This window comes from Drosophila busckii, chromosome 3L (assembly GCF_011750605.1).
Source record: "Drosophila busckii strain San Diego stock center, stock number 13000-0081.31 chromosome 3L, ASM1175060v1, whole genome shotgun sequence".
Taxonomy (NCBI): Eukaryota; Metazoa; Arthropoda; class Insecta; order Diptera; family Drosophilidae; genus Drosophila; species Drosophila busckii.
In genome coordinates, this window is record NC_046606.1 from 11,580,140 (window position 1) to 11,606,546 (window position 26,407).

The following is a 26,407-nucleotide window of genomic DNA, read 5'->3' on the forward strand; positions in this document are numbered from 1 at the left end:
TAGGCAAGGCTTTCAATGTCAAACGGCGGCAGCGGCTTTTGTTTGACGTCGTTGCTCTCGGTCTCATGAATAACTGATTAAAACCTTTTTGGTTTGCTGGCTAGCGCTGCTGCTGCTGCGCTGCTGCTGCGCTGACTGCGCTTTCATTTAAAATGACTTGCCGGCTGCTGCGTCGCTAGGAGTGCAATGTCACTAGCGTATTAAGGGGGCGGGCTGGGCGCGGCTTGGGCTCGCTATTGTCGCGCGCTGCCTGGCGGTTGTTTTTTTGGGGGGGGGGGTGCTGGGGTTTGGGGGGGGGGGGATGGGGGGGGGGGGGGGTAAAAATTTCGTGGGGTGGATAAATCAGTGTTTAGCGGTGGAAGTCCCGCCCCCCCCCCCGCCTTTTTTTTTTTTTGGTGGGGGGGGGGGGTGGGGGTTGTTGGTTAGTTGGATGTCTATAATTTTGCCTTGACAACTTTTTTTTTTTTTTTTTCATTTTTGGGGGGGGGGGGGGGGGGGGGGGCCCCCCCCCCCCCTTAATCGGAATCAAAAATTAAAAAACAAAATAATAATGTAGCTCAAAAAAAAACCTTTGGGTTGGGGTGTGGTTTTTGTTATCGGTCGACGTATTAGGTTTGTGCTGGGGGGTTTGGTTGCCCGTGCCCCGCGGCCGCCTCGCCCAAAAAAAAAAAAAAACAGCGCGAGGTTCCGGTGGGGGGGGGGGCATCAAACTAAAACGCGCAAGAGTGATATGTGTTCTCATTATAACAAAAGCACAGGGCGCTGCAACTGTTATACAGCGAACAAAACATACGTTAAATAAAAGGCATAGACTATAGTAAAAGCAAATGCTTGAAATGATTTATAACTGTTATGCAGCTGTTATAAAACTGTTATACATTTAATCATAGCAAAAGCAATCAAACTAAAAGTCAACTGTTATATACAACTTTCATCATTTGTCTCTTGCTCATAAATTCAAAGACGCATAAAAATTCAATATTTTTTAACTCAATAGCAAAAACTCGCACTTAACTTGCCGTTTTTACATGCTTTATAACAGTTCTCTTAACTGTTATACAGCCAACAAAACATACGTTACACAGCTTGAACTGATTTATAACTGTTATAAAACTGTTATACAGGCAACATAGGCTGCTAATCAAACTATGAGTCAACTGTTATACACAACTTTTATCATTTGTCTCTTGCTCATAAATTCAATGACGCATAAATATTAAAAATTCTTTAACTCAATAGCAAAAAATCGCACTTTAAGTTCTTTAAACTGTTATACAGCAAACAAAACATACGTTAAGTAGGGGTGTAGTATAAGCTATAGTGATTTATAACTGTTATACACCCAACATAAGCTGCCCTTAAATAATAGCGCAGCAATCAAACTATGAGTCAACTATTATACGCAACTTTCATCATTTTTCAGTGTGCTCAAACACGCATAAATATTCAAAGTTCTTAAGCTCAAAGCACGAAATTGCACTTAACATTGCACATTTTGTCGCTTATAACAGTTCTTTAAACTTTTATACGCACCATTATTTCAACAAGTTAAGCTGCATAAATTCAATATGTAACTGGCATAAATTGCAGCAATTTCCACTATCGCTCAATTCCGCTTCGCCTTTTTGCCTGCCAGTCTGACAACTCTTTGGCCAACAACTATTCCAACTCATAAATACAACATTATTTTCCAAACGTAAATCGCAGCGAGCGAGTGAGAGAGAGAGAGAGAGAGAGAGAGAGAGCGAGCTATCGACATAGTCGTCGCTTGTCTGTGCGCGTCTCAATTCACTGCACATTTTGCAAATAACAATCGCATTTTTTGAATAATTCAAATCCACTTTGTTGCCGCTGTCTGACTGTACTTACGTCTGACTGTCTGTCTGTCTGTCTGACTGTGCGTTCGTACTTTCATCCGTTTTGTGTTACGTCTTTGATTCAAGCAAAACGCTGCGGCAGCATAAGAAAAGCATAGCGCATTTTCCGTATGTTTTCTTCAACGTTTCGTTTTTTTTTTCTATTTAAAAAATGCTCAACGTTGTGCTGGGTGGCTGCCGCATAAAAAATGTATAGCATAGTTTTCTGCGCGCACACACACACAGCTGAAGCTGGGCACACGCACACAATTAGAGCTTGTGCAATGCATTGAAATATTTAAGCTTTGCATTATTTATGCCCAAAAAAATGTACATTTTACTTTTGTGATTTTGCACATTTTTGCGCGTTTTAAATTAAAAAATATAACAAATTGCACAATGCACACCATTTCTATGTGTGTGTTTGCATAGGTGTATGCACATCCTGTCGCTGATTTCATTTAGTTGGATAGAGCGTAACTCTGGACCGTGCCCACAATTCAAAAATCAATTTTCATTTGCAAAACGATTACATTCACATTCATTCAATGTTCGCTGGTTCGCTTTATATATTTTTTTGTATGCTTTACTCCCAGCCTGATTTTCAGCCATATATGTGTGTGTGCGCTATCGGTTCGCTTACACTCGAATGAACCTTATTCATTTGCAAAGCAACCACAACTGCACATCATACCCTAAAACACTCCAGCCCAGCCAGCCAGCCAGCCACCCAACCAACGAACCAACCAGCCAGCGCCCAACGCCAGCGCACGCCAGTCGCTTGGCCATTTCGTCATTGCCCAACTGTTAACTGAACGCAGCGGAGATGGCAGCGGGCTGCCTCATCATTCGCATGCTGCATGTCTAAAGCTACAACTGTCGCTGCTTTTCGTGCGTCCAACAGTCAGTCAGTCAGTCGTTGCGTTTGGCATTCATTTAAATGCGGCTTTTGGAGCTCTCCACGCCAGGCCGCATCAACTAAAATATTCTCTCTTTTCCACTTCCATCTCTCTCTCCTCGCTCATGCAGCATTATTCTTTACAATTTTCTTGCTTTTCATTTTTGTATATTTGAAATGCATTTATTCATGTGCTCTGACTGCAATTTGTTACAACTGTTATACGCACTTTTTACTGTTATACGCATGACATATAAATGCAATTGATTACGACTATTGTTCGAGCAACTGTTATACAAGCATTGAAATTGCTTAAACTACTGCTCATGCTACTTTCGATGGCAACTGTTATACGAAAAAACTTTAGCTACATTTTAATATTATATATCACATAATGGGGCAGCGGGCAAAAGCAAAAAGTACAAGTATGTAAAAATGAAACAAACAAATACATAATAAACAAAACAATAGCAAAAGGCCAAAGCGAGAGTGTGGGGCAGCAAACAAAAGAATGCGCTCGTAAAACCGAGATTTAGGCCGTGCCACATTTGTGACCAAATATGTAGCGAGTGCGAAGAGCGAGAGCGAGAGAGAGCGACAGGAAGCTGCAAACAGGCAGCAGGCTGTAGCCAACAGGCCAAGCCTGGAGTGTGGGCTCGAGGCTGCTCATTTTATGCGCTAACTGAATCAGCCCGACAACCATTAACTGAGGCCATTTTATTCAATTTTGCTGGCCCAAGCCCATAACAAAAAGAAACACAAGCAAGAAGACCAAAAAAAATTGCTGAAGAAAACAAGCAAAAAAAAATATAAATAAAGGACAACACCAAAACGGAAACGGAAGTGTGTACGCAGGTTATGCAGCACAGGCAAACGAAGAGCGAATGCTTGTGGCTCCAGCGCTCTGGAGCTCTGGACTGCTACGTGTGACAATAATAAAAGTTTTTATTGCCAGGCGCACACAGCTGCGACAAGAGCGAGAGAGCAGGATAGAGAGAGCAGCCAAGTAGATCTAGAAATTAGCCTGCGTCTGTGAGAAATTTTTATGTACATGCAGCAACAGCACTTCAAGTCTTGTGGCAGACACACACACACATTTAGTCAAATCTGGTGTCGTAAATTTTGGCCAAAACAATGTTTGAAAAATACCAAGAGCCTCATATAAAAATTCCCAAACAAAAACACAACAGCAGCAAGTTAGAAAATGAAAATGCTGCTAAAGCCACGCACTTTAAAATTTAAATAATTTATGTTATTACTCGCTTATCAACACTTTGATGTCTAAATTACTCGCATAAATTCTAAGTTTTCCTAAGAAACAAAAAACTATTTTTGTTTGACGCTCATTGATGTAATATATTTTGACACGCAAAGGTCAAAGTGCAGCGCATCACGCTTAGCATAGAATCGCAGCACTGTTGTCATGTTCAGCTCAAAAGGCTGCAGATTGCCATCAATGCGTTTGATTAGTGGTTCACCTGATTTGATTAGTCTCGAGCTGGCAACATTGACGCCTCATGTGCGTCCCGAGGCAACATGCAGCAACTTTTCCGTTATAGCTGCATCGAGCACACGCAGACTGATGACCAAGATGCAGCTTGATCAAGCTCTGCAGCTTCCCAGCACAAAATGAAATCGCTGCGCTTTGTATATAGCTGTGGCTATAATGCCGTACAGCAGATAATCCGGCACTAGCTTGGGCAAGCTTCATCAGCTGCTTAGTGCAGTGCGCTCAGCAATATGCTCGCGTAATATATCGCCTGCAGCTATATGCACGGCTTTATATTGCTTGATAAGCATTTCGGATATGTAGCCCTTGCCGCAGCCAGATGGACCTATAATCAAGGCGCGGAACCCATCCACGTAGCCCATGCTACACTAAAGACATTTAACTTGAATTTTTGTGCTTGGGAAATTTTAAAATTTGACTGACAACTAACGCGTAGCATTGAAATTTAATTTGAAAAACAATTAAGCAACTTAAATCAGCAATTCGATTGCATAGCAAACATTTTAAACAAAGCGTTAGTTTGTTGCAGCTTTGAGTTACAAAATTAAAACATAAGTAACATTTAATTTGAAAAATTGCATTTATATATTTATTTTATTCAAACTATGGTAATAACTGAAGAATTCTATTTCTCTTCCCTCAATGATTAAAAGTCTATTTCTCTTCAATTGGCGCTTGTCTCAATAATTTAGCGTCTATTTCGCTTCAATTGCAGCTTGCCCCAATGCTTTGGAGTTTAACAAAATATATTTGAATTTAAAAAATTAGTCAGCAATTTGCACATACAAAATAATGAAATTATTGTGAGTAAAAATTCGTGTTAGCTCCATGGCCATGCGCATGTTATTAACAATGTCCGCAATGCCTTGTGCTGGAGCCTTGGAGCTGCTACTTGGTCTTGGTCCTGGAGTCCTTAAGTGGACTACGTGTGTCACATGCACAATGGAGCGTTTACTTATGTATGGGCCGGCAATTGTGATGCGGCGCTTTGCTCTGCGCCATTAGATTTTGCTTTTTTTTGAAAAATTGTCTACTTCATTTGGGTTGCTCGGTCGCTTATAAGACACAAGCAATGGCCATGAAATATAACAGTACTCATTATGTTGGGATTACGATGCAATCAACGCAGAAAAAAGTGTCAGTCAAATAAATCACTCGCCGAAAAAAACATGCACAGCGACCCCACCACGCCCACCTACCGCCCACACAGACCCTTAAAGCTATGCACGCATTTGGGGACTTGACAGAGTAGCAAGCAGCATTTTTGGGCCTCGCTGCCAATGTCAACGTCAAATGTTGCGCGCTCGCTCTCGCTCCGTCTCTCTCTCTCTCTCTCTTGCTTTTGCGCTGTGTGAATTGTAGTTGAAGCTGACAGCGCTAGAGCAGCGCAGAGCAGGCCGCCTGTCAGTTCATTTTGTGCTACAGAATGAATGGCCTGAACCCCCAGCCCAAGCCCAAGCCCAAGCCCCAACGCTTAACTGCGGCTGTGTGGAAATTTTTTTTAATTATGCAGAGGTTGAGCAGCGGTTTTTCTTAAGTTTCGCAAGCTTTACAATTTTATTTGAGGGCGGTGCTCGCATAGCAAATGAAGCTGCAGCTAATCACTGCTAAGTAATTATTTTTGTTTGATTTTGCGCGCGCCGAGCGGCTAATGAAAATTGATTACAATCAAAATAAGGCTGCCCATGCTGTAAATAGTTAATTAGAAAATAAAACGCGTTCGCCCGAATGCGCGCTCAATTTCAAGTTGTCACTTGGATAATCATCTTTGACTCGCGCGTATAAAACTTCATTACAAACAATTCAACTAGCGAATGATGCAACAAATGAGCATGTGATTTGCTCCTGTGGCAAACACAACGAGTCCCCTCACACACACACACACAGAGACACTAACTAGTCGTTGGCTGGCAGCTTATCTGAGTTTCATTACAGTTATTGTCGTTGTCATCAGCGCTCTGTGCCACAATGTTGACTAAAACTGGTCAGAGAATAAAACTTTAAGTCTCTGTGCCAGCAACACACACAAACTCTTAGCTTACTTCTTAGCTGCAGCAGCAGCAGCAGCAGCAACAACAAAGCGGCAGTGGCTAGGGCTGGGGCTGTCGCTGTGGCTGTGGCTTGAGTTGGTTGCAACACTTCCGCTCGGCGCTGCTTGAAATAAAAACTTGCTGGGGGTGTAGCAAGCAATTCTAAGCAGCAACAAAAGCGCTGCAACAACAACTAAATGCAATGGCACAAAAAGCAAAGCAAGCTAAAGAAAAACGCAGCAGCTTCCGTGCCCGGCGTAAAAGAAAACAAAACAAAGCGACAAAAACAACGTAAAAACAAAAATATAAAACAATACTTAAGCGTTAGCAGCGTCGATTTGTGCACGCCCACGCCCACACGCCCACCCACAGCAAAGCGAAAAGTGGGCGTGTAGCATGCCAGCTTCACACTTGAACACGTAGCAGCCCGCGGCGGCGTTAACGCCAAGTCCACCCACCCCCAACCCAACCCAACCAAACTCAACCCCAAATGCCGCTTGTGCGTTTTAAGCAACGCGCTTAAAAGTATGCTACAAGTTTTTGCATTTGCTTAAAAGCCAAAGCGACACTAGAAAACTGCGCATTGTGGCGGCCTTGTGTGCAACACACACACACACACACGCATAACATTTCTATTTGTATACACAAATGCATTTTTAAGTATTTGCAATTGATTTACACACATGCATTTGCCGTTATATAAATAAAAGTGCCCAAGCAGCAGCAGCAGCAAGAAAATTCAATTTAAATTTTAAACTTGTAGCACAGCTGGCAATTTGCTTATTTGTCTGTTTTAGCAAGTGATTTATTAGTAACGTTTTAAACAATTGTGGTTGCCATACACACACACACACACACACACACGCACATATAATAGTTGTAGCTGTGCTAATCCCAAATACGTTAAATAATAAATAAACATAATGAAATATATGCAGCTCGAACAATGGCACAACTAGATAGCAGCAATGTTGGTTAGGCAGCTGCCAAGTGTGTGTAGGTGGCAGTAATATTTTTGTGTACATGTATGTGTGGGTGGGTTGGGTGGTTCTGTGGGTCAACAGTTTCGTTAGCTGTTTGGCGGTGACGTTTTTGTATAATTAATTTTTCTTGTTCAGTGGTTTTGTACAATCAACATTCGATGTAAAAACATTGCAAACAAGAGTGCAACGCATACACGCGCACTTAAAGTGCACACACACACATGCACACACACACACATGCATAAAATGCCACCGCAGAACTTAACAGGGCGGCACAACAGAGCAAGAAAGAGTGAGAGGCGTGTTTGACAGCCAGTAGCTGGACATGCTGCCCAAACTATGTGGCATGCATGTGTGTGCGTGTGTGTGTATTGGTGTTGCTCTTGGGCTGCTTGCATATGCATGCGAAAATGTTAAAGCAAATAAGAAAAGAGTGTGAAAACGAGCAGCTTGTCATGTAAACAAGTAAACCAATAAGTGCACCTACCCCCCCACCCAAACAAAGCTGCTGCAGCGACGCTCTCTATATGTGTGTGTGTGTGTGTGTGTGTGTCTTGCTTTAAGCCTTGTCCATAACGCTGCTGCAATTTGCGCTGCCGCTGAATTTCTTTGCTTTTTTTTTTTAAATTCTTTACAACTTTTTTTTGTACTTTTCGCCCTTTTGTTAGCAACAGTTTCTAATTAACGCTGCCACGCCTTTGTTAAATATACTTACGCCTCAGCAGTGGCAACTTTTACTTTGCTTTGCCTTTTTTTTTGTATTTTTGTGCGCAAATAAAAAATTATTTTAATGAATTACGCGCTTGTGTTGTTATTGTTATTGCGCTTACGTATTGTTGTGCTCTCTCTCTCTCTCTCTTTCTTTCAGTGTTTATACAATTTGTTTACGCAACGCGTGACGCTTAAATGCTAAATAATGCAAATGTAAATGCGACGCATTGTTTGGCTTGTTCGTTCGTTTGCGTATTTGCCCCATTTCCAGCTGGCTCGTTGTTGTTTTTCTTTTAGCCTTTAGCCTCAATCCCAAAAAAAAAAGGAAACTGTTGCTGCCGCCCCCCCACACACACTTTTAAATCCAAGCAAGCAAAGTCTGCAATCAATTGAAATTGACAAGTTGCTGGCCCAAGTTTGTTTTGCTGCTAATTGAATTTCATTTGTTTCTGGAGAGTATTGCAGCTTCGTTGTCATAAATTTTGAGCTCTAAGCTGTCGATTTAATTTTGCTAAGCAGCACGCAATGAACTTGCCAAAGCAAAATTAACATATTTTTGATTTTCATGCTGTTCTGATCGATTTGTGCGCAACTGTGGGGCGTTTTACAATTGGTCAAAGACAAGGCCTAAGGCAACATACGGCACAAGTGGGCGGCGGGCGGCGGGCGTGGCGCTGGCATTTGCCTAACTTATGATTCGCGAAAAAATTACATTAGAATTGCAAATTGGCGGCAGCTAAATAAAAGTTGTGTCTTTGCCGCAGCACAATTTGATTTGAAGACGAGCAGCAAAGGAACGGGAGGAGTTGTGGTGGGGGGAGGGGAGGGCGCAGGCTGCTGTGTGTAGTTGAGGGACAGGCAAACAAACAAACTCAAACATTTATGACAATAACTTCTTAAATGCGTTGCAGCTGGCTGGGCTGGCTGGGCAGGGCTGGCTGTGCTGGCAGGAGTTATGTAAGGATATGCCAGGGATTCAGGGACACACTGACAGGCACAGAGCGCTGAGCATATGAGCCGCAGGACGAGCAGCGGCAGCAGCAGCTGCTGATCCTGAGCACAGACGTCTCCGGGGCAGCCATTGAATTGAATTACTTTTGCGCCAGTTGAAATTTCAATTGCTTTTGCATGATGCGGGGGGGAGCGAGACAAGCGCAGGAGAAGAATTCCATGTGTGCACATATGTATGCAATGGGCGGCGAACAAGCCACTGCACTGGCCGGAAACGGAAATGCATGCTGGCATTTTAGCGAGTGCGGGGGGGAGCAGCAAATGAGGCTTTGAATAATTGAAGACTTGCAATTCGCACTTGCTAAAAAAAAAACTTAATATATTTTTATAGCACAAGTTTTTTTGCTGCTGCTGCTGCTGCTGCTGTTGACTTTGTTATTGTTATTATGATGCTTGGTTTTTATATAAAAATTCGCGTGCTTTACTTCCGGTCAGCGGTGAGTGCAGGGAGCGGGACGCGCTTCGTGCTCTTTGCATGTTTAATGCTGAATCTCGGTGCGACCCGTTTGCCACCTTTGCACTCAAGTGCGCAGTCAGCCTCAGCAACGCCCGCCCACGCTCAGTCAGAGGCACCCCCTCTCGTTGCCTACGCCACTGTCTGCCTGCTTCAGGGCCACTTGTGAGCCACACAGTGAGGCTGAGGCTGCTGAGCCAAGAGCTGAGAGCTGAGAGTTGCTCGTTTAACTTTCATGAAATTATAATTTGCTTTGTAATTCGAGCATCCTTAGCCAGAACCAGGACCAGGCACAGGCGCAGGCCAGGCCTCGGCCCAGCAGAGACCAAAAACAGAGCTGGCCAGACCGAGGCCAAAGCCAAAGCCAAAGCACTGAAAGCCGTAAGCACAAGTTGGCAAAAACATATAACTACACATTGAAAATATTTTAATTAACGAAAATTGTTCAGCTGCTTTCATATATACAACACACACACACACACGGACATTATTGTACATATATGTGTTGCCAAAAAAAAAAAAAACAATTCCATTAGAGAGAAATCTCAATTCAACTTGCAAAAGCAGCTCAAAGTCCAAGCACAAGACTTGGCAATATATTGAGCATCATAACACACACATGCACACGCACACGCACACATATGCCACACACACACACACACATACATACATATATACATCTTACTTATGCTTGCAAAGATTAAAAGTTTTTCAGTTGCCGTGGCATGCAAGTTGTGCTGCTTTTGCTTAAGCTGTAACATCTTTCTATAGCCCACACACGCACACACACACACACACACCACTATGTGTGCTTTTTTCACTTTTTTTTATGTGTGTATCTTTGCAACCCGCTCAAGCTGTTGGCCTGCCACAAAATCTGTGCATGCCACAAAACCTGCTGCGAACCTTTTCAGCAGCCCAAATCGATATAATTAAATTTTACTAGCTCAACTAGCGGCGCAGCAGTTTTTTGCGTGTGTCGCCCAAAAGTTGCTTGTGGTCGGTCAGCTTATTAAAAGTAATGACAAGTTGTTGAGCCTAAGCCGCAGTCAGCGCTGGGGCTTTACTTTGTAATCAACTGGGAAAGTCTCGCACACAGATATGAAAAATAATGTGGGGAATATGTAAAAGCAGCTATAATACTTTTCAGAGGGTTGCAAAGCATAAAATGATAGAAGCAACGAGCTGAATTTTTATATGAGCAAAGCTTATTGAAAGAACGTTAACTAAAGTTAACAATGTGGTGCGCTCAGAGTCGATAAACTAATTTTGCTGATTCATAAACTAAAAATGAATATTTGAAGTTCAAAGATTTCATTTGCAGACTCTAAACTAATTTGAACATTTATACAGTTCAAATAAAAACGCAGTTAGTGCAATATTAATTTATATTAAGTTTAAGCTTAAGTTATACTAAAGTTAGAGCTTACTACTATGCAAATTGCAGAGCTTAGCTAAAGTTTGCTTTACATTTACATTTAAAGCTGCGCACACATCAGCAGCAGCTCGTCTAATATTCAATTGAGCGCACTCCCACCCACACACACACACAAATCAGTGAGGCGCATTAAAAACGCTGCTTCATTTCAACTCACACACACATACACATGTGCGTGTGTGTGTGTGCGCTTAAACAAACTCAGCATTCATAAATTATGTGTTTAAAAAAAATTTATTTATAAGAGACGCTTTTGTGTTGCTTGCTGCTACAGAGTTGAACAAATCAAATCAAATTATTCAAGTTTGCAGCGCTTCCCCCCCCCTATCTCACCCACACATAAAACGCTTGACTAGCATGTTAAATTTCACTCTTTTCTTTGCCATTAATAGTTGATCTACTAAGCCAAGGGCATCAACTATGCAAAAGCTTTTCCATCATTTGCCATTTTGCCATTTGGCATTCAGTGCATCAAATTTTTAGCTGCTCTCGCTCGCTCGCTCGCTCGCTCTTAGCCAGTGGCGCTGTCTCACATAATTGCTCAAATCTACATATATACACAATTTAATATTCATACTTGCAGACTAATATGCGTTGTCCTCTGCTCTCCGCTGCCCTTGCAGGCTTACGATAACTAAATCCTTTTTTAATTGAAAATATATGTGGCAACATTTTGCATTTATGAATGTTAGCTGCGCTCATTAATCTAGCTGTGTGTGTGTGTGTGTGTGTGCCTTGGCAATTGATGCGTATTTGATTGCAGCAAAACAAAATGGCGCTGGCATTACTCATACGCCGCGCTGTCGTAGCAAAGAGCAACTTAAATTCTACTTACTGACAAATATGTAATAAATACAAGCTTAACAAAGTTTATCTATATTTCAACCACACACACATACTAACACACACACATACATATAAAGCAGCGCTGCTGTTTTTTTGCTGTCGCCTTGCAAAGTTTTTTGAAAGACTCCTTCGCCCCAAACACACTTAGTCAACTCGCACGTCCAGCGAGCCAGCAAAAGTTCATTTCACAATTTTACTTTATTTTTTTTTTTTTTTGCTGCGCACTCCAAGTTAGTTTTGTGTGGCTTGTAAGCACTGTCTCCACCCCACTCCCTCTATTTCTATCTCTAGTGAGTGCTCTTTCATTAAATGCATTGCTCGAGCTTTAAAAATTTTCTCTATGCTTTCAATTTGCTGACAGCAGTCAGCGCAGCCAAAAACCAAATTTCCCAACGCCCTATAAATTGTCGCAATCAAGCGGGCGGCAAAAAAGCCACGAAAACGCATGAAAAACTCGCAAAGCGTAGCAGTGAGCACTGGCTCTGGATGAATTACTGTAAATTATCTAGTTAGGCAAAGTTTCTTTTTGGCTGCGCTGCGGCGACGGCGGCGGCGTCGGCGTCGGCGTCGTCGTCTCTTGCATGCATCGTTGAGCTGCTGATATAAGGAGTAAGAAAGCGCAGGCTTAAATTAATTTTAAGCGCAAATACTATATGAAATGCCAGACTACAAGCGCACCCCTCCCCCCACCAGACAAACTGATTAACTGTATAAGGCAAAGGAAGCGCGCGCCTTGAAGTAGGCAACAATAATGTAAGCTGCAACTGTTTGACAAAATACTTTCGCGTCTAAAACTTACACTAAGCAGCAAAAATATGCTGACGCACAAAAATAGTTGGCAATAGTTAAATTTTAAATATTAATTTGTTATAGCGAAATTAAGTGCACAAGCGCGTGCTACAGAGCAAAGTGCATTAAAGCAAAACTGTATGAATGTTGCTTTTATTTTTAAGCTACTTAATTATTTTAGCAAAGCTACAATTTATTAAAAATATTGAAATAAATATTTACGCCTTTGTTGATTTATTTTCAAGCTGCATTTATGAAATCTAGCGTAGTTTTAATTTTCGCTGAGTTGCTGCGCGGCAGCAATATAAAGTTACAAAAGGCAGCGACTACTGTAGTGACTGTCAATGCTGCGCGTATGTAGCATAAATAAAAATCACCCGCAGCAAATTTATTTTTGCGTCTGCTCAACGCTCAGCAACATTCATTAATGTCAGGCACAGCAGCAGCAGCAGCAGCAGCAGCAACTTCGTCTAGCAGCGCCGTATAATGTGCCGCAAAACGCATAAAAACCGTTATACGCATATATATGCGTGTGTGTGTGTGTGTGTGTCTGTCTTTGTCATCGTTGTCGTTGTCGTTGCCGTCTGCCCGCTGTTTTATATAACGATTACGATAATGAAGCGTCGGCATTTCCAGCGGGCGCAGCAATTTTTATACACAAAATGAGCCAAATGAATGGCTGCCACTAACTGGGCTAGCCAAGTGGCTGGGGGATCAGCGCGCTGTAGGCGTAGCAGCAACGTCTGTCGTTGATGGCTTTTTGAAGTTGCTACTTGCAGCAGCAGCAGCAGCAGCGACGGCAGCAGCAACAGCTGCTGAGTGCTGAGTTGCGGGGTGTATATTATGACGAATTAATGAATTCAGATTTAAATAAAATTACAGCAGGCAGCGACTGCTTGTTACTGCCACGCCCCCCACAGCACAGCCCTACATTTTGCTAATAGAATTAAAGTTTGCGGTTTTGGCAGCGCTTAATTAAGGCGGGGTGGGGGGGGCATTGATAGGCTAGGGAAATGGTTAACAGCAACTGTTGCCGCTGTTTAATGAGCAGCAACAATGGCAACAGCAATTGCAATTGCACTTCCGCTGCAGCTCGCTCTCGCTCTCTCGCTCTCGCTCTCACTCTTCGCTGCATCTCACTCTGTTGTGCAGGTAATTTTTGTCTCATTTGGCGCGTACAAGCTGCTGCTGCTGTTGGCTGCTGTTGGTTTTGTAGTTGCATTGTTTGTGGCATTGTTGTTGATTGTTAATTGAAAAACAATGTTGTAGCTTGGCCTCGACGCTTAAAGAGCTGTGAAAACGCAGCTCGCAGCTCGTTACGTTTCTCGCTTTGGTGTCGAGTTCAACTGCAGTGGGCCAGGCTTAATTAATTTTTATAAGGCTCTGTTGTTGTCGTCGTCGTCGTCAGCAGCAACAGCTGCAACGTTGTTGTTGTTGTTGTTGTTGCTTGTTGGCTGCACTTTAATTACAATGCACACAAGTTGCCTTAAGCCCATTGATTAAACTTAATCAATGGCCATAAGTAGTGCAGCCTTTATACTTTCCACTGCTCTATCTCTCGCTCTATCTCACTCTTTGGCTTTGAATTGTGTTGCTGTTGTTGTTGCTGTTGTTGCTGGCGCTGCGGGCAGCTCATTAATGTTCGCTGCACAACTTTGACAGGCAAAGTGCAATTAGCGTCAGGGCCAAAGCGAAAACTTGTCATATTAAAATATTGAATGGCAGCTCCACGTTACACAAGCCCAAGGAACACACAAGGAACACTCTCAGCTTTTCAAAGCGGCCAGCAGCACATTCTGCTTAATTTCATAAAGAAAAGAAAACGCTGATTTGTTTATATTAAAAGCTAAACAAAGTGCAAACTAACTAGCAAACTATAGACAGCAACACTAATTATTATAAATATAAGTTGACATTAGTTTTAGCTAAAATGCTAATAAATTGGCTTTAATTCGACCTTAAGGCCCAACTGTGAATTTATGAGCGCCACTTATGGGCAAAAGTAATAATTTTCTGCTACTCATTTGTTATTCAATCTGTTTAATTTAATATAGCAACCACATAAGATAATCAAAGCTTTGAGGTTTTGTTTGCAGCAGCTGCAAAGTTTTTTTGTAAACTAATTTCTAATTAAAGGCATAAATATCTATTTTATTGATCTGCTAATTAAAAATACTTATATTAATATTTGTTACTAAACTTTTGCTGCAATCTTAATGCGATGTAATTAAAAGTTTAAGCTTGCTTAATTACCTTTAATATGACAACAATATAAGATAAGCAAATCTTTGACCTTTTGATTGCAGCAGCTGCAAAGTTCCAATTCTCTATTTAAATGAACTGCTAATTATAACATTTGCTGCCCAGTCCAATTAATATCAATCTTAATACTTTCTGATTTAAAGTTGCTGCTTGTTTAATTAGCTAATCACAAAATAAAAGGTTTTGATTGCAAACTGCAAAGTTTGGTCATAACAAATTTAAAAAATATATTAAACTAATTTCTAATTCTCTATTTAAACGATCTGCTAATTATAGCATTTGCTGCCTCTGCATTTATTGCTTAAACAATTTCAAAAATATGCTAAACTAATTTCTAGCTTTGAATTTGAAGGCATAAAAATCTATTTAAATGAACTGCTGATTAAAACAATTGCTACCTAGTCTAATTAATATTTTTATTAATATTTGTTCTTAAACTTTTGCTGCAATCTTAATACGCTCTGATTAAAAGTTAAAGCTTGTGAGGTTTCGGCTTCAAAGCTTGTGCTAAACAATTTTAAAAATATTTTTTAATTAATTTCTAGACATAAATCTCTATTTAAATGAATTGCCAGTCTAATTAATACTTATATTAAAATAAATTGCTAACTTGTCAGTTAAATTCTCATGAACAAAGTTCATCATTAAGCAGTTGCAACTCTTGGTCAGCATTTAATGAGCTGCGCTTGGCCGTCTGTGTGTTTGGTTTGCTTAGTTAGTTTCTAGGCACTGGCATAGTTTTCGCTTTTGACAGTCAACTATCATTATAACTTATACGCGCTGCTGTCCTCATAATGGCCAAAACTTTCTCACTGTCGCTCTCTCTCTCTCTCTCTCTCTCTCTTTCTCTTTTGCGGGCGGGCATTGTGTGCGCCACACTTTTGCAATTAGCAACAGTTTTGTCTGCACAGTGCGCGTTAATTGAGTTGCCAAAGCAAAAATAAAAGTTGATTTTTCTCTCTTTATTTACAGATTGAGGACGCCATGCTGATGTTTGACAAGCAGACCAATCGGCACAGAGGTGAGTGCACATTATAATAAAAATAATAATAATAATAATAATACGTTACAAATAATAGTGAGTTGAAATGCTTTTGGTTACATTTCCTGCTTTTAACGAGAGCAGCAAGACGTAGCCGGAAGTGCGAGCGAGCTCAATGGCTGACAGATGCCGTTATAGATAGTCAGTCAGTCAGTCAGTCAGGCTAATACAGTTTTAAAACGTTAGCGGGCAGCGGCATTATAAAATGGCCGGACAGGACAACAGGAAGGACTGCTGAGCACACACACAGCATACGAGTCGAAAAGATTACCTGCCAATGCAACCGGATATAGAGCCAAGCGCACATGCACAAACAGCAAAGGGGGGTGGGGCTGGGGGGTTTGTTTTTGGGCTAAAGGCTTAAATCTGTAGCGTACACATCCGTTACACGAACTTGTAGCCGCACGACTGCGCTCAGTGTTCAGTGCACAGCAGCAGCAGGATATAGCCACTATATAGCATATATATGCCTGAACTGCTAGCTGAGCGCTGAGCCAGCCGCTCGACTGTTATGCCTTGTTGTCAATTTTGCTTATTAAAGTTTTAAATGACGCGCCGAAATTCGCATTGCCCAATGCCCATTGACACGTGACAGGACGACAGCCCAACAGGCAACAGGAGCCGCAACTGGCGACGAGTGCGCACATTAAGATTGATGCTGGCACAGTTTACGCGTTGGGGGGATGCGACTGCGACTGCCATAGCAACTGACTGAGGTCAACCCACACAAAATGGCAGCTAACAATGTACGCTGACCAAAAGTAATTAGCTGCACACACACACACAGCCAAACACACACATCAATAGTTATGCACAGCGAGAAAATAAATGTGCTTAACTTTTGCTCTCTCTCTCTCTCGCGAAATGACGCACACGGGAATAAGAAAACATGATTTTTGCTTGTATGCGGCGCATAAAAAATTGTTGCATACTTCGGCGCGCCGCAACGCAACACAGATAAGCGCAAGCCCAACCCGCGACGACCTCCAAAAAAAAAACAAAAAAGAAATTCATACGCTCATCTCTATATATAGCTGGGCTGAGTCTCACCAGCCATAGTCAGAAACATTTTCATTTAATTGGACGCTCGAGTACTGCAAAGCTGCATGCTGATGATGATGCAGTCATATGAAGCGAGTGTGCGAGCGAGACAGCGAGTGAGTGGCAATAAAAACAAGCAGCGTGCCATTTAAAAATTATGTGCTGCAGTTGTAGCTGACAGCTGGGCAAAGGGCACAGGACACGGGACACAGGACACAGGACGAGCCGCCAGCGGCGAAGTTTAACAACTGAGACGACAGATAACGCAGCTTGGGTTATAAACTCACGAAATTGACATTTACCAATTTATTAGGCATAAAACTAAAGTCTAATTAGTGTGCCACTTGCTTTTTATAGCCCCAAGCAGCAGTAGTTAGTGCTGCTTAACTAGCGTTAAGTGTTAGGACTAACTAATTTATTTTTAAATATAAAAACAGTCATTGCTGATTTTGTTGATGAGTACGCCTGGCAGTAAATTCAACATGACTAGTTTATTTATAGTCTAAGCTATGTGCAGCGATTTTGCTTAGGCGGCTATTGGTGTTGATATTCGATAATGCAGACAATGCTCTAAATTGGTTGCTGTCTATGCTAATTCCAGCAACAAGCAAAGCTAACTAATGAAGTTTGTAGATAAACTAACCAATGAGCCTGCAAGTCACAGTTAAGTTTTCTATTCCTTTAACAAACGTCCTGTATTGCGTTCTATTTATTTGCACTACAATCTCTGCCTTATTTTACTTAAATTTGCAACTTAAACAAATTACGAAACGTTTTGTGTTTAACTAAATTTCGTTATAAATAGCCCGGCAGTTTATTTATTGATTGTTGGCCATGCAATTTGAGTTCAATTTGAGTTCAGCTCAGTTCAGGACACGTCAATTTTGCAAATTACAATTGCGTGGGGGCGCCGATCAGAGAGCACACATATAATGAAATATGCATCCATTGTTAGTTAGCCACAAAAGCCAAGACCAACTGGCCAACTTCACACACACGAACTCGTCGTCGTCCACCTGGCTGTGCCACCCCAGTGAACCTGCTTGGGCTAGTTGAGCAAACGCTTACGTTTCAAGTCAATAGAAAATGTGTGTCGTTAATCAAAGGGTATTAGTTGTAGCCTGTAGCCTTCATTGCCACGACGACAACGACGACGACCTTTTGGCATGCTCTGCTGCTCGAGGGGACGGCTGCCGCTGCTGCCTACTGGCACTTGCGATATGCCTGTAATTGCATTTTATCGATCCACAAGCCAAAAGAAGAAGGCACCGGCTCCTGACTCTGACTCTGACTCTGACTCGCTCTCAACGTGCCGCAACATTCTCGGCGTACATGTGGCAATTGCCAGCGTGTGTGCAACTATAATAAAGAAACAGAAGCTGAGGGGCAGCAGCAACAGCAGTAGTGGGCAGCAGGCGAGGCGGCTGCGAAGTGAAGTGGGCAACGTGGCGTATGAAAAAGAAGTCGCTACGCTTTGCTCGAAGCGGCAGCAACACGGCAGCAGCGCAAGTTTGTTACTCATTCATAAATCATGTGTGCAGCAACAGACGGACGGACGGACGGGACAGACAGTTAGACAGACAGACAGACAAACAAACTTGTATGTGAAGAAGAGCAGCCGCCGCCTGGTCACTGCAAAATTGCAGCGACGTTTTTCCAACTAACGGCTGCAGTTGGCCCCAAAAAGGAAAAACGAAAGAAAAAAAAACAACAACGCAAACGTAGCACTTTAGCTATAGCTATAGGTAGCAAGTTATATGCCAGTGGATTATAGCGGGGGGGGTGAAAACTATATGAATATGCCATAAAACAATAAATAGGCTGGGGCCATATAACAAACATCTGCAGCAACAATAATCCGAGCAACAACAACAACAATAGCAAAAGCAATTGCGAATAATATCAGCTAGCTACTGCTACAGTGGTAAATGCCAATGAATTATTAAGTAAATATAGTGAGCTGAGCTTAAAAACGAATTCGGAATTCCAAGAAAAATTGCATTTTATTAAAGCAACAGAAGTTGCGCCGCTTAGTATAACAATTTATAGTTATATAAAAACTGCTGTTAGCATTCCAAATGTTTAAGAATTTTGTACAAAATTTAAATAAAATATTAGAAATGGCTTTAAGTGTTAGAAGTGCAAAATAAGCAGCAGTGAAGCAACTTTGTGGTAGCAGTTTAAGAAATTGCAGCTCTTAACTCTTTTAGCATAACTCAAATTAAAAAATTTTTAAAACTTTGTTTACATTTTTTCAATATTTAATAGCATAAGCGTCTAAATATTTTAGTAACTTATAGCTAAAGCTCTTATCATAATTCAAATTAACAAATTGCTAAAACTTTTTTTTACGTCTTACTCTGCATTTTATCAATATTTAATAGCATAAGCGTCTAACTATTTTAGTAACTCTTAGCATATGTTTAGCTAACTACTATGCAGCTTAATACGCTAGCATTGCTTGCTTGTTTTGCATTTAGTTAGCGTTTACTGTAGCAGCTTGCAGTGGGGCGCACATGACAGGCAGCGCCTAAACTTATGCTATGAATTTCATTTGGCAAGCCAAGGACATGCACAACGTGTGCCTAAGCAGCCGCAGTTTGTGTCTGTCTGTGTGTGTGTGTGTGTGTGTGTGTGTGTGTGGGTGTTTGGCTTGGCAGTTGGCGTCGCCAGCCGCTACTAATATTAAAATTGAAAATTTTGTAATTTTTCTTGCTGCCTGCTACTATTTTCTTTTTTATTTGTACGTTTTTCTTTTTGGCAAGCTGGCGCAGCGCAGTCATAACAGCTGGCTTGCTCGCTCTCTCTCTCTCTGTCTCTGTCTCTGTCTATTGCTATCTCTGTTGCGCACTTATTGCAAGTCTATTGGCGTATATAGCAGTAGATCTGTGCCCGCTACTTGGCAATAACATGCATGAGTGTGCAATTTTTGCAGTTTGGCGGCGGCGGCGGCGGCGGCGGCGGCTTCACTCTAAGGCTCTAAGGCTTCACTCTCTATATTGCTCGCTGTCTCGCTCTGGCGCCGCAGGGTCCTGCGGGAAATTTTTCGACAGGTAAAAATGGCAGCAAAGCAACCACAGAATTAACTAGACAACGTGGCAAGCGACTAGAGTGGCTCTAAAGTGGGTGGGTGGGCTGTGTGGCTCGGTATATTTTTCATGCTGCCTTGGCGCATTTGTAGCGAGCAGATACATTTTTGATTGAGTTACATGTGAGCACAAAAAAAATAAAGCAACTTTAAAAAAGTTGAAATGGACTAAAAAAAACATTTGTTGGCTTCATTTGATGCGGCGGCCAGTGGCGGCGCCAAGCGTGCCACTTGGCTGATTTATGAGCAACTCGAGGTTGCCTTGTGGCAAACTAAACGTGCAGCTTGCAACGTGCGCTAATTTTATATAATTAAAACAAACACAAACAACAGCGAGATAAGATAGAGACAGAGACTAGAGAGAGAGAGTTGGAGAGTGAGCGCAGCTGCCCGCACGTCTTGTCTCAAGCAGTTGCAAGTGGCAAGTGGCAAGTTGTAGGGGCACATGTTGCTAATAAGCCTGCGTGTTTACTGTTACTTGTTTCAACTAATTTGTCAGTTACGCCCAACACGCCCGCATGCCAACAGTAAACACACACAGCAAGCGACTGTAGAGAGAGAGGGGGATGGGGAGGGGAAGCGCAAACAGCCAACGCGACATCAGGTGTCTGCACTTGGCCCTGCTAATTGCACACAGCACTTTTGGCCAACAGCAAAATCTCAGACAATTGCGCTAATTGAAAAAGCTCGATAAGAGCAAAGCGACATTTGCTATCTCGCTCGCACGCTAGCTCAATAAACAAATAGTGGGAACGGCTTAGTTTAATTTAAAGCTAATCAAAATGCTTTCCATGCAAAAACTACACTAATTGCTTTGATAATTAAAAAGTAGCGCTGCCATTTTTTGGTTTATTTTTCATTATTTAGAGCTAATCTCAAATAATGCGCAATTAAATGATTAATTGCAAACGCAATCAATTAGTAATGCTAATGCAGGCTGTGTGTACAGTTAATTAAATTTTTGCAAGTAATTTTCATATTTTTGCATTTGATATTAACTCGTTGGCTGCAAAACTTAAATATTTATATTGCCTGCGCTTTATAAATTTGAAATGTGTTTACCATTCACTTTTTGCATAGTTCTTTGTGTGCGCCAAAAAGTTACGAGTTTATTACTTGGAATAGAAAAAAATTAACAAAAAGCCGTTGCTGATCTGGCATTTCTATAGCTACAGTAAAAACTTTATGACAAACTTGTCTGCGTTGAGTTGAAGCTGCAGCTGCAAAGTTCACAATGTAAACTCGTTGGCGCTGCTGAAGTGTGTGGGGAGGGGGGTGGGACTTGACTCTGCTGGACGCATATTGAGGTCAGCTCAAGGCAGTTGCTCGACACTTGAGTAAATTATTAAGCGTATTTCATACAATTATAGCAATAATATTAAATATATATTTATACTTTATGTTTGCAGGTTTTGGCTTTGTAACATTTCAAAGCGAAGATGTGGTAGACAAAGTTTGCGAAATTCATTTCCATGAGATCAACAACAAAATGGTAAGTGCAACAGCAGCAACAACTCAACAACAACAGCAACATTTAACCTTTTTTTTTTGTATACGCAGGTCGAGTGCAAGAAGGCGCAGCCTAAGGAAGTAATGCTGCCGGCTAATTTGGCCAAAACACGCGCCGCTGGTCGCTCGGCTTATGGTGAGTTGGTAGTTTGGGGCAGCCACGCCCAACAGGCGGCCGCCGCAGCAACAGCGCTGGCGCCAGCAGCAGCAGCAGCAGCTGCGCTGTTGCCCAGTAGTTTAGCTACAGCGCTGCAACAGCAACAGCAACAACAACAACAGTCACAACAACAACAACAACAGCAGCAGCAGCAACAACAACAACACACACATCATGCACATCATCAGCTGCTTAGCGCCTCGCTACGCTATTCGCCTTATCCGCTGCCCTCTCAGCTTTCAGCTGCGGCTGTTGCTGCCGCAGCAGCAGCCAATCAGCAGCAGCAGCAACAACAACAGCAGCAGCAGCAATCACTAGCTATAGCTGCACAGCAGCAGCAACAGCAGCAGCAGCAAACGCTTGCCAATGCTGTTGCTGCTGCTGCTGGCGCTGCGCCCAGTTTGCTGCCGCTGAGCCATCAGGCTGGCGGCGCCACGCCCTCGCTGCTGCAGTACGCTGCTGCCAGCAACAACAGCAATGTAGCGCTGGCCAATTCGCTTTACGCCGACGCTGCTGCCGTCATGGGCTACAAGCGTTTGCTGGCTGCTGCTGCCGTCGGCAACAGTTTGCGTCCCGCTTCAAGTTTGGCGCTAACTGCCGCACAAGCGCCAGCAGCATCTCTGGCTGCTGCTCAGCAAGCGCAAATGCGACAGAATGCAGCAATTGCTGCTGCGCATTATCCACTTAGCGAGCTGCTGGCCATGCCTGCAGCGCTGGATACATCGGCGAATGCAGCAGCCGCCGCAGCAGCAGCAGCGTCTTTATATCAATTGCCTGGCATTTGACCGCCGCGACAGCAGTGAGTTGTTGTTGCTGCTGCACACACACCCACTACACACACACACACATACACAGAGAATTGCTCATGCCGTCTATATGTCCAAAGCGCGTATGCGTACGCCAAATTATTTATAGGTTCTTAGGCTTAACTGTGTACGTTAAACTAAACTAGCATTATATACTTACATACATTACATTACTTACGTAACTACAGCAGCGCTGCTGCCATTAGAACTAACAATTTTAATTCAGCGCAGCGCTGCTGTCTTGCATTTAACTTTGTAATCAATGTCTAATCGATTGTACGCTTAGCCCATGCGGCGTATGCGTAACTAGCAACGCATCTACATACATCTATACTATATATATATTTTCTCTAGCGCCTAAGCGTTTTAATTAAGCTGCTAGGCTATAAGAGCGGCAAGCTAGCGTGCTGCTTAGTTTCTTTTTGCTCTTATCGATTGTATCGATAACACACACCAGGCCTAGCAATCGATACTTAGCATACGCAGCGTGTGTAAGTCTTAGACACTGAACAAAAAACTTTTCTTTAGCTACTAAGCGAATTAAGCAAATTGTAAAATTCTAAAAAGCCAAAATGTCTTTTATGAAAATTGTTTGTGTATTAAATTAATTGTATAAAATGTTAAATTCAAGCGTTTGTAGTGTCAAACATTTAAGTCGAATAACAATAACAAATAGCAAATAATGAAATCTTAGCACTTAAGTAAAGCAAGCAACAATTGTTTATAGAGCGATATGCATATGTGTGTCTGTGTGTGTGTGTGTGTGTGTGTGTGTGTGTAGTGCTTAACTCTCACACACACACACACACACACTCATGCGCTTGCATATGTATATGTTTGCATACATAGACAAAACATGAACTTAGCTATTGATTAACTACATACATGCATAATTACTTATATATATTTACATAAAACTTGATAAGCGCATTAAGCGTTATGAAATTTTAGTGCTGTACATGTATTTGCCGTTAATCCTCTTGTACTATATAAGCCAGGACAACAACCAACAACAACAACAACAACAACAGCAACAAGCACAACAGCGCCCCAAACACATTTGATGCCAAAGATGAACGAATGAATGATTGAATTGATTGATTGACAACTGGAAGCTAAAGCCAAAATTAATTCATTAATTAGCTAACAAATTGTTGCTTTATAAATTAAATTTTTGCGTTGTAGTGTTTAGCATTTATTTTGTTGATTTATTAGTGTGCGCTCTAAATAAAAAAAAAATCAAGCTGACATTTGTTAGAAATGCAGCTGCAGGCAGCGCAAATAAACTTTTCATATATATTAAGTAGTTGTTAGTTAATCAATGTCTTAGTAACACACACACACACACATATACACATACAAAAATTATATAACTAAGTGTTTAGCATTGTGTCATATCTACGTACATAACTCTTTATATAACTCTCGATGGTACAAATATGTAATCGATATATATTAATAGGCGCAGTTTATAACAATTATTAGTGCATAATCGTCTAAGCGATTATTTTCTTATAGTCATTTAGTCTAACATTTAGTCTAACTAAGTACACAGCAATACACACACACACACACTATATATCTCAATTAGTTATTATATAATGAGAAACATAAACTAGAATCTTAGCTTTAAACAATTTCCAAAATTTATATAATATGCAAACTTTGTTGTAATTGTTTAGTAATTGTTTGTTTTATGCATTTCTTTCTTTGTGCTCTTTCTTCTCTTTCGCCTCTCTTTCGTACAACAATTTGTAGATAACATCATGTGGGGTCTGGGGACATTGCCTGAAGGTAAGCTGACGCTCAATCGCGATCGCGATCGCACTCGCGCTCTTTAAGACGCGCTCTTTAAGCGACGCTGCTCTTAAATTAACCGTTACCTTTCTTATTATCTCTTCGCAGGCTTTCCCAGCAGCTGCTTATGCTGCTTACGCCGCTGGTCGCGGCTATTCGGGCTATCCAAGCTTTGGTTTGCCCTATCCAACTGGTAAGTCAGCTCTCCCACTCTCTTCACTGTTACTCATGCCAGCTCGCTCACACGCACATCTATAATTACTATAGTATTAACTACTTGTCTGCCCGCTGCTCCGCCCGTACATTTAGTCTTAAGCTTTTGATTTTTGTGTCACTAAGTTTCAGTTACGTTTTGTTTATTTGTGTTTAGTTGATATGACGTTAATTAAATTCAATGCTCTCTTTCATCATCAATGTTAACTGTTTCTGTTAGTTTCGTTTTGCTTTTCTATATAATTTTTATTTGATTTGCAGCTGGTGTTATGGGCGTAATGCCGGAGAATCGCATACTCATCGGTGATTACCTGGTTGCACCCACTAGCAGCACGGCCTAGGAACTTGCTCTTGCTCTCTCAACTTGCAAATTTACTATAACAAACAAACAAAACAACAAAAACACTAAAATAAACAAAAAACTTTCAGCTGCACTGCCTAGTTCAATATAACATAAATGACTGAATATCAATAAAATAAATTTATTTAATATAATTATTAAAGAGTTTTTAGTATTAGAGCTTTAGAGACTAGGAGACTAGCAAAAGCAGTTCAAAATCTTGTGCAACAGCTAAATATTGAGACAAAATTACAAATGACATACACTAACAAAACGCAAAAAATAAAAACAAAACATTACATGACATTCACAAACTAAAGCAATGCCCTAAAAATGTTGCAGCCATTTATCAGTTAGCTGCGCATAAAAAGAAAAACCTTTTTACACATAAACTTTGACTACCATGCAAATTAGTTAAAGCCCCAAACCTACTAGACAACAATTCTTTCGTTTCCCATACCACCCCCCACTATCTCTTTCTATTTGCCAAACGCTCTCTCTCTCTATGTGTATCTCGTATGATTTTCGTAGGCTTGACTATATGTGGCATCGGTAGAAGTTATGGTACCACGTGTAGCGCGAATGCTGCAGCTCGCAGCAGAGCAGCCGCCGCCAGCGCCAGCAGCTCACAATTGGGTGGTGCTGCCGCTGTTCAGCCACAGTCGGGATACCAACACCATCAGGCGCTTACACTGCCGCTGGCCACGGCGCTGACAGCGCGCACGGCGGCAATCAAATCACAGTTTTTGGGCAACATAAATTTCTAAAAACACAAGCAAACCAAAAAAAAAAAAAAACTAAAACTAAACGTTAGCCAAGCTCTGAATGAGCATCGAAATGAAATACAATAAATAACGCAAAGCGCAGACTGAAAGAGAACGCCCTGAAAAAAAGCCAAACGCATTAATAACTAAACGAAAGGCCTGCGAAATTGTATTTAATATTTCATTGCCATTTTGTCTGTATTTTATTTATTTACATTTGTTGTTGCTGTGCTTATTTTTTTTCTTCTTCGACAAAAACAAAGCAGAATGAATAAATATCAAAACGCAATGCAAATAAATCATTTGTACTGTGACAAGTAGGTACAACAACAATAAAAACTAACGAAATTTAGTTTAGTACGCTCTATGCTAACAACAACAACAACAACAACAACAACAGCAACATTCAAACAGAATTGAATTCGAAAAGCAGCAACGAGTTCGAATTGGCTGCTCGGCTTGCCGAATAATTTAATTTGCTAGCAGATGCGAAATCGATATCGATAACTGCAAGCGCATTAAAACTAGACGAGTTTAGTAGTAAACTTCAATGCATAGCCTAGACTAGACTAGTTAGTACCCAAAACGTTTTTCAACTTAGCACTACCCTTGAATTAATGCAATTATAACTGCAGTATCTCTATAATGAACAACTATATAAACATAAACTATAGCTTAGCTCTGTAGCTTTTGACAAGTTGTTGAAACTATAATCAAAACGTATAGTCGTGCATATATACAAAGTAGTCCCAATACACACACGCATAATCGTATAATCACTCTATAGTATATCTATATATATATATTTAAATATATGTCTGTGTGTTTGTAGCAGTTTCCCTAGAGGTATGACACAAACAGT

General features: G+C 41.4%; 1 protein-coding gene across 8 annotated transcripts in view; it reads left to right on the forward strand.

Moving 5' to 3' along the window:
• LOC108600098 (RNA-binding protein Musashi homolog Rbp6) overlaps positions 1-26,407 on the forward strand; it is a 74,162-nt gene that overhangs the window by 41,828 nt on the left and 5,927 nt on the right. For 4 of the 8 annotated variants that reach the window (XM_033293824.1, XM_033293827.1, XM_033293825.1 and 1 more), the window contains exons 1-3: positions 21,519-21,604; positions 24,190-24,225; positions 24,337-24,421. In XM_033293824.1, coding sequence (XP_033149715.1) covers positions 21,602-21,604; positions 24,190-24,225; positions 24,337-24,421 — 124 coding nt within the window. In that variant the 5' untranslated portion in view covers positions 21,519-21,601. Of the gene's footprint in view, positions 1-15,760; positions 15,810-21,368; positions 21,452-21,518; positions 21,605-24,189; positions 24,227-24,336; positions 24,422-24,702; positions 24,854-26,407 lie in introns of those variants that run through there. The other 4 variants (XR_004458853.1, XR_004458854.1, XM_033293826.1 and 1 more) reach the window with 3 other exon arrangements.